This window comes from Odontesthes bonariensis, chromosome 9 (genome assembly GCF_027942865.1).
Source record: "Odontesthes bonariensis isolate fOdoBon6 chromosome 9, fOdoBon6.hap1, whole genome shotgun sequence".
Lineage (NCBI taxonomy): Eukaryota > Metazoa > Chordata > Actinopteri > Atheriniformes > Atherinopsidae > Odontesthes > Odontesthes bonariensis.
This window is the reverse complement of record NC_134514.1, coordinates 30,014,657-30,023,594: the sequence shown is the minus strand read 5'-3', so window position 1 is coordinate 30,023,594 and position 8,938 is coordinate 30,014,657. Positions and strand designations below refer to the sequence as shown.

At 40.5% G+C, this 8,938-nt stretch overlaps 1 protein-coding gene across 1 annotated transcript; it reads left to right on the top strand.

Moving 5' to 3' along the window:
- The first annotated feature begins 6,570 nt into the window (after positions 1-6,570).
- LOC142388925 (retinol-binding protein 2-like) lies at positions 6,571-8,411 on the top strand. Its single transcript, XM_075474496.1, has 4 exons — positions 6,571-6,643; positions 7,651-7,829; positions 7,952-8,053; positions 8,358-8,411. Exons 1-4 carry the CDS (start codon positions 6,571-6,573, stop codon positions 8,409-8,411), a joined length of 408 nt encoding a protein of 135 aa, XP_075330611.1.
- Positions 8,412-8,938: the final 527 nt, after the last annotated feature.

Below are 8,938 nucleotides of genomic sequence, written 5' to 3'. Positions count from 1 at the left end.
AACTTCTCAATTGCTGTTTGATGCTCATTTTTCATTGTGTGCGTTTATAGTGCAGAGGTCAAATTCCCTGTGTGCGAAAAGCTAAGATTCTTTTTCACCTAAAAATGCATGAAATATCTAACAAACATTGGGCGTCTAAAGGAAAAACTAAGAGAAAAATGATTTTTTTCAAACTTTATTATGATACAGCATAATACAAATTTACATTAAAAAGATATGGTACATATGCAAAGTCTGAACCAGAGCTAAAATTAACCAAAAAAAATCCAATTCAGGGTATTTCCACTTAAGCTGTAGCCTAACAAAGAAACCCTGCTCCCACAGCCATGCCAGCACAGCTCTCCTGACCAGAGCTGGCATGGCTGTGAGAGCAGGGTTTCTTTGTTTCTGGTGAAAACCGAGTCTATACAGTGCAAATGCACATAGTGGATCACCCTCCACATTGCACTCAAAAGAACTGGATTGCAAATTCCACTTGCCCACTCCATACTTGTGAAGATCTGTTCAAATGCCATCTCTCCTCAGGCTGGAGGAGAAGGAAGCATTCTGTCACACAGGCTGGAAATCTTGACACACTGGCGAGTACCATTGGAGCGGCTGCCTTTACAAGACATTGGGGCATGTTTTGAGCAAGAATTAGGGGCAATGTGGAGAATATAGTCAAATTAAAAAAATTTGGAAACCAAAAGAAGAATCTCCACGACCACTGATCCTCGTTAATGTCAGATCACGCTGCCTGAACAATTTAAGCTTACCTAGAATATTTCGGCCTAATGGCTTGCTGCAAGAAAACAGATATAGTTCCTGGTATCAGTTATTTTTACTGTTCAAAGCAAAGAATGTACTCATTTATGGGAGAGAAGAATGTCACTGGGCTGTTTGTGCCATGTATTTGCTCTATTCTCTGTTAATTACATAATTACATGTCTCTTTAAACACAATAACTTGTAAACCAATGTTCTCTGAAACAAAGGTCAATTTGCGCAATGCGACAGCAGTGGATTGAAATATTGTATCCCTGTATGGAATGTTGAATTCCCCAGCATGGGATTAATCTTCTTTTTTTTTTTTTTGTATGTTATTATTAATTTTTGGAATTTTTGAATTACTCTTGTGGTTCAATATATTCAGTAGAGGGAATGTGACAGCTTAAATACCAGCACAAATGAATGTTTAGAATAGACAAGAGAAAGTACACGATCGCACAGAAATCCTGTTTCAGCCAAATTAGACAATAGCAAACCTGTGTAGGATAAAAGCCATGTAAGTGACAATTCTATATAAATGAGACTGGGGATGTACAGATAACAAGGAGTCACGCTTTCACCACTCAACTGTACGTTTCCTTTCTTCACTTAACCTTTAAGTTTGTTTTGGACAATCTAAAGTGAAGAAGCACTCTATTTGTATGCTTTTCTTTCCCAGTGCCACAGCCACTGAATGTTCAGGAGTAGCTCTTTTCATCTTCTAAGTGAAGACACACAGTCTACTGAAAATCCATTTTGAAAATGAATAATAGTTCATTCATGCCCAAAGAGAAATTTTGTTTTTCAAACTATTGAGGAAAGCGCTATAAATAAAGACATGAAAGTAAGTTAACAAACTGTGGGGAAAATGGGGGTGTAACAGAAAGCATACCTGTATATCTGGAAGAGATCGCTGTGAATTCACAGAAGTGTTAATAGCTTGGCACCAACTGACCCGATGATGTCACACGCAGCACTGGCAGCAGCGCAGGGCGTCACAGCCACCAAACTAACTCAGGGGAAATCTTTAAGTAGACAGCATGGACGTAAAGTCACAAACAGAAGCAAAAGTCAGAGGACAGTCAAATAGTTCAGTATACAGGCTGCAAGAAAACAAGTTCAGTAAAGAAAAAGAACTTTGCATTATTTTCTGGATTGTCTCACTATCTGAACACAAAACGAGACGAGTGAAAACCAAGCAAAATTGATATTTTTCCTCCTTTCTTTTACTTACTCAGCCCTACGCTGCAGAATATGAATCTGGGCACCCTTTCCCAGGCTCATCCCTGAAGGCTCACAGCCTTTCCAGTTACACATTGGAAGCCCCATACATTATGCATCACCATCCAAGCCTATTTAGGAGCAGAGAAGCAAAAGACATGAGGAGAAACACAGAGCTGCCCTGACTCCCGCAATCAGTTCCGCAGTTGCTAATGTTTCTGTGGAAAACGAGGTCTTCTTCCTACCATATGGATCTACCAAGAGGGAAACATGAAATATTTAGCACTGTCATCCCCTTTACCCACCTCTGTACTTTCCAGCTCAAACTTCCTGCAGAAAAAAGGATGGCAGATAGTATGTTTTTTTTTTCTTCCTCTGATTATCTTAGTGATTTGGAGGGTTTGTGAGCAAGGAAGCCTCGTGTGGACTGCTTGAGGTTGGAACTGCATAACTTTTTCCCCTTGGGGAACGCGATGACACATGCAGAGGTGGAACATGAGATTTGATTTATGGAGGGAAGAATGGGCTGGCTGTGCAGGCTGGCATGGGCCAGATCAAACCGCACATGTTGGTAGAGCGAGGATGCTGAGCCAAGGTGAGGCTTTTAGTATGCATACATAGACAGACAACCATGGGAAAGTATGTTCACATGCATATATTCATGACAGCAAATGCACAGGGCACAGAGCTTGCTTTTTAGCCCTGGCTAAAAGTAACACACATCTAGAATAGACATTGGTGACCTCGACATAGAGTATATGTCCACAGGTATCTTGCCATGGGAATATGTTTGTGACATCTAAAAGGCTCCTTTCTGTTGACATCAGGGCTGTCCAACCAGAAGATCTGTTATTTTCTGCTCTCAGAGGGACATTGATGATGCACATTGTGAGCGTAGAAGCCATACAAATGGACTGGCACTCAGACAGCTTTGCTTCTTAGTTTGAAATTCTAAAGCCTTTTTTGTTTTTTAGTGTGTGCAAACATCATTTCCAGCATGTCTGCGTGTGGAGAAACATACCCCTTTGCTATGCGCAAGCTCCTTTAATATGGCTAGTTTTTCTTTGTCTCTTTCCATGTTTGCTTGTACTAATGTCTGTACCACCACTGCTGAGCCTCTTTTTTCAAATAAGAAGGATAAAAGCAAAAAAATGATTCAATTGTGTGGGAACATTGGGACCTTTTCAATTCCGTCTGGGACATCAAAGCGCACAGCGAGACGCCGCGCTATTAGAATCCATGGGTCGAAAATATATTACAAACATATCTACTCTCTGCTGAAATCCACAATGAGAGTTTCATAAGCATAAACAGACTTCTCTCAGTCATTTGTCTCCCCTGAGGATTGTGATTAATCTTACCTTTGATGTTTCTAAAACAACAGGGAGGAGGGAGAGATGGGTGAGGCGGGGGAGCCGCTGTGGGAGATGCACAGGGATGTAAAGGCTTAGCAAAGCACAGCTTTAAATGTCGTCCTAACTAGGAAAATTGAAAGGAATCACTCTGGATATTGAAATTGTATTGCAGAGAGTGACGCAGCAAGCAAGCACAATGAACAATGTCTTACTGTTCGAGGGTTGGGGTGGGGTAGTGGGAGGGTAAATTCAACTCTCGGAGGAAGAGGAGAGAAGGTGTCGCAGGAAGCAGATTATAAGATCGTATCTAAGCCTGTCATTCACCATATGATGTGCATCAACATTGTTGTAATATACATGGAATTATCATTGCAGTGTGTGTGCCTTCAAGGTTATGAGATGAAGGTGTGCATTTGGTGTGAATTAGGCAGAATCAAACTGAAACTGCTGTCATGCAATATTAATAAGACCCTAAGTGCAACGTGTTTATGAGACACACGTGTGCAAGCTCTTGGTGTAGTAGAGTCATTCTCACTAACAGAATAGCTTGTTATCAACTAGGTTATTAAATACTGTTTCCAATTCAGATTTGCACCTCTTTTTTTCTGAGGCCTGTAAACAGTTATTTCCTCTTTAACAGGAAGATAGATGGAAGTTCCACGGAGCAGACCTCCACCGAGTCGGCCTCTCAGTCACCAGATGGCTCTGCGTCATCTTAACTTTTGATCAAAGCATAACATGTGGTGGAATTTTGCACAGAGCACGGGTTCTGTTGCTTCCGCTCATGAGGAGCTTGCAGTCGCGTGTAGCAACATTGCCCCTGTGTGGTGGAATGAAGAAAATATGTAATCAAGGCTGAGAGGGCAACAAAACAAAGATTTTAAACAAAACACGAATATGTCTATGAAAGCTGCGACATTTATGATCAAGACTGAAAACCAGTCTAAATCAACATTCCAATAAAAGAAAAAAACAATTACAACTTCACTAATTTGCTTTATTAGGAACATGTAAGTGTGTCTCTATCAGATTGGCAGCAGCCTGCCAGTATTCACAAACTCCCAACCAAACTGACACCACTTTTTGCTTTAAATTGTGACTTCATCTTTTTTCCTACTCAGCCTGGCAAGAGAAGAGGCAACAAGAAGAAAAACACAAACAGGGAAATGTGTCATGCTACACATTCAATCGTGTTCAAAAATGGACAGAGCCGTGTTGATGGACAAAGTAGCACAGCATTTAAGTACAGTGCAGAGGGCTTGCAGGGCCTTTCAGGGTTTCGGTTGCAAAATAACCTCAGGAAGTGGCTTGAAACATTAAGATTTCTAAAAATCCCCTTATTCAGCTGAATGTATGCTGTTTTCAACAGCACATAATATAGTAAATTGTTTCTTTGTGGAATTACAGACTAGTAAGCATTTGTTAAGCATTTCAAATATCAACTTTTCCATCAGTGACTCACATCTATATGTCTTGTGCCGTATTGTATTGTATTGTACGCTGTTGTATTATTTCTTTGTAATAGCATATGGATTTTTTTAAAACTATGAAAGTGTATTGTCCACTAATTATTTTACTTTGCTTTCTACCTAATCCTAAGGGAAATAATTGGCTCTTATTTGCTCACTGCTCTGCTGTGCTCATTAGTTAGTTGCTACCTTTGACTGTCTTCTGCTTTAGTGCAGGGCATCGAGTCTACAGAGACTATATCTGAGTTTTTATTGGTTTATTTGCTGATGATGAAAGCAATATTGTTGATAGAGTACAGCAAGTGCCCATCTTACATATGCAGGCCCTACAAATTGAGACAGTAAACTAGGAGATGCAAAGTTTTGGACGGTGCAAAGTGATGATTATTTTACATGGGTTCTTCACTACATGCAGCACTTCCATTATGCATTGCCATTTTTCTGTTTGTTAATATGAAAAAGATTAGTGCAGCTCCAGTTTTTCTGCAGTCACTTGACGCTGATACTGTAGATCACTATACTGTCTGTATATTCTAAACGTAATTCAAAGGTCAGAAAAAAATACAACAGATTGTTGACAATTTTATCAAAGCTAACATTAGGTCAGATAAGGCAAAGAAGTTGGGTTAAAGTGTTGCTGTAGTTCCAATTCTCTTATCATTTCTGATAAACCACGAAACACACCCCGAACCTCACCTTCAACCCTCCACATGCAACCTCATCCCCAGAGGATCAATTCAGTGTCACCATCAGATACAGTGCCATAGTACTGCAGTTATAAAAAACATATCAGCACATGAAAGAGCTCCAGAGATCAAACTGTACTCATCATAGCTCTGTGTCAAAGTATCTCAGATAAAGAGTGGAAGGAGAGGAGGCCTTAGATGACAGTTTAATCAAATTTCTATATGTAAATTGATAAACTGAGGTCTGATGGTGAGACTGCATCCTCGAGACAAACCATCCAGCAACTTTTCTTTAACTCGCACCAAGAAACTCAGAGATTTAGCACAAAAAACTGTGTCATGAATACTTTATCAACATATCCTCACACTCTTGCTGATAAAGTAGTTCCAGCTGGCTGAAGCTTCTTATCTCCAAATTATTCTGAAAGAGAGCTTGACGTCGGAACTCTCGGGGAACACTTGTGGGAAAGAAAAGAAAAGAAAAATAGCTTCAACTTGACTTTCGTTGCCATTGGGCCAGCAATATATTTCCCATTTTTTAAAAGCTTCATCTTAATGAATCTAAGAGAATAATCTCTTCACTGCAAGCCCTAAAAATACCCCAGAAATTAGCTGCTGCCTGTCTGTGAACGTATCTGTCAGTGCTTCTCTCAATCTTTCATCCATTCCAGCCCATTAGAGGGAGTAATTGCTGGAGTAGGCTTGCTGGGAGGAAATGGGGAATGAAAAAAAAGTGCGGTTAATTCTTGCAGGGCATCAGCTTAATGTGTGGACAGAGAGGCATGTGCACAAACTACAAAAAGCTTTGGCTAATGTGATACATACAGTGCAATACAGGCATTTAAAGAGAGTGTTTACAATAAAACACTGAAACCTGAACCTCGTATCACTTGCAAACACATACACACACTCTCGTTGTTCTGAAGGAATTATCAGGTGGACCCTGTCCTTTGGTTTACACACACACACACACACACACACACACACTAACACGTGTATATAAAGGGTTGGGCCCTTGAACTTTCTCTCATCATTTGAAAAACAAATCTCAAGGCAAACTGTTACCTTCATCCACACATCTGTAAAAGAAAAAATGCCTGCTGACTACAATGGACGCTGGGAGATGGTGAGCAATGAGAAGTTTGAGGACATCATGAAGGCAATCGGTAAGTTCGATTCATAAATAATACATAAAACATTGCACAAAAGGAAACAATGTGGCTTTTGTATCTTCTTAGCCCGAAGCCCCAGATGGCACCATTCAAAGACACAGCCAAGCAGAAATTAAGCTCTTATCAAAAAAATCTGGCATGGGTGCGACAAATATTATGAGAGAGCATTAGTGTGAGATGGAAAGGTAGAGCGAGATTAGGATAAAACAGGAGGACTGTGGCACTTCTTCATTTCCTAATTGAGCTGCTGTCAGGCCAAGTTAACCTCCACCCTGTGAGCAGTTGCTGTGTGTTACCACGCCAAATAAATATTGATTCAGTCCTTTCCGCATTTTCATCCTCCTGATTTGCAGAAATGAAAGATGGATTCCCACCCTGGATCAGGCGGTAGGCCAGCTCCTCAGGAGGAAAAAAAAAAAAAAAAAAAAAAAAGCTCTCCTACTTTTTGGCTCATCGTCGATCAGGCCCAGAAACACTTTCATTATTCAAGACGATCTGCAATTTATAAAACAACCCCGGCACACTCAGCACACACAAAATCCAGGAAATCCTAAATGCCTCCAGCTCATTTCCATCGAGCGGATAGAGAAATGACATCCTTATGGAAATGGGTGAAAAATAACATTCAGAAGGGTAAATATAGAGGCCTCATCTGTAAGAGTAATGGGAAGAAATTGAATTTTCATTTTAGGGCAAATAGGATATGAATATCTAAACAGTCAATAGGGGTGGTTCACTTTGGCAGAGCCTGATGCTGAAAGGGGCGGCGAAACCCATTTAGGCCTGTTCTGACTTGGAGCAAGGTCATTTCTAACGGGTAATTCCGACTGTCAGAGGAACCAGTAGGAGAAAAAGCATAATAAGCATCCAGTTGACACCTGTGTGCTTCTGGGAGTGTGGGCTTTAGCTGTATCTGTGCATTCACACGTGCCGAAACAGCATGAGAAAAGCCTTCACATCTCCATTAAGCATAAAACTTGTGCATTTGTTTCTATTTGCAGACATCGATTTTGCCACCAGGAAGATCGCTAACCACCTGCATCAGACAAAAGTGATCGTTCAGAACGGAGACAAGTTTGAAACCAAGACCCTTAGCACCTTTAGAAACTATGAGGTCAACTTCACTGTGGGGGAGGAGTTCGAGGAGCAAACCAAGGGCCTGGACAACCGGAAAGTCTTGGTTGGGCTGATTTCTAAATTCCTTTACTTGCATTTCTTTCAGATATCAGTTGAATCATGACCATTAAAACCAACCACTGATGCACTGTCCAATGTTTGAATGTTTCCGTGGTGATGCAACAGAGTCTGGTCACCTGGGATGGGGACAAGCTGGTGTGTGTTCAAAAAGGGGAGAAAGAGAATCGCGGCTGGAAACATTGGATCGAAGGAGACTTGCTACACCTGGTGAGAAAAAGAGGGTAAAATATTTGGCAAATTTGCCAGGGGATGTGCTTTTCCTGTGTGTTCCTGGTGCCAGTCCAATTTGACAAGTTGGCCTCATTAACAACATAAACATAGAAAATAAAATGCCATCTAACTCACAGTTGCAACATACCGACTTGTCTCATATCTGTGGGCAATAGCAATAAAGATCTACTTATCTGAAAAACTCAGATAGATATAAGCTGTGCCTGGTTATGCAACTGTTACTCAGATTTGTTGCATCGCCTTGCGCTCAAAGTCTGAATGTCTGTGCCTTTTCTTTCAGGAAATCACGGTTCTTGACAAAGTCTGCCATCAAGTATTTAAGAAAGCGCAATAAGATGGGAGGGAACGTTGCCTGTACAAAAACCATCTGCTGTGTGTGTAATGTTGCTGTCTGTTTAAATGTGGAGAGCTGTAATAAAATGATTTAATACAACTTTTCTATTCAACTGTTCTTCTGATTTAAGGTTTTAAATAGTAAAAATGTGCACCACGATGACCAAAACAGTACACACATTATGATCCAGCCTTCCTAAATGCTTCCTGCTTCACACGGTGAGAGAAAGGGGGTCCAACTTTTTACATATTTGCCAGAGGATAATCTGGCAAATGAAGACAGAATCCATGAGAGAGGTATAATTTTTGAAAGGCAAGTAAGCTGAAATAGTGGAGAAGAAAAGACAAGAGACATCCAATGCTAGCACGCACACACACACGAGTAAGAAAAAAAATAAATGAAGTTAGCAGAATGTCCCCTGTGATATCAAAGGCAGTCAAAATGTTTATAAGACAGGAGTCAAGTGCTGATGAAAATGTTTCATAATGGTGTTATTAGGAGGAAGCAAGACAGAGAACAGATATCTA

What these genes read in the sequence shown, in the direction of transcription:
- LOC142388925 (XM_075474496.1), top strand. Translation starts at nt 6,571, where the DNA reads ATGCCTGCTGACTACAATGGACGCTGGGAGATGGTGAGCAATGAGAAG. An exon ending in TGGACAACCGGAAAGTCTTG is followed by an intron (nt 7,830 to 7,951) that starts GTTGGGCTGATT and finishes GTGATGCAACAG; the next exon opens with AGTCTGGTCACCTGGGATGG. An exon ending in AAGGAGACTTGCTACACCTG is followed by an intron (nt 8,054 to 8,357) that starts GTGAGAAAAAGA and finishes CTTTTCTTTCAG; the next exon opens with GAAATCACGGTTCTTGACAA.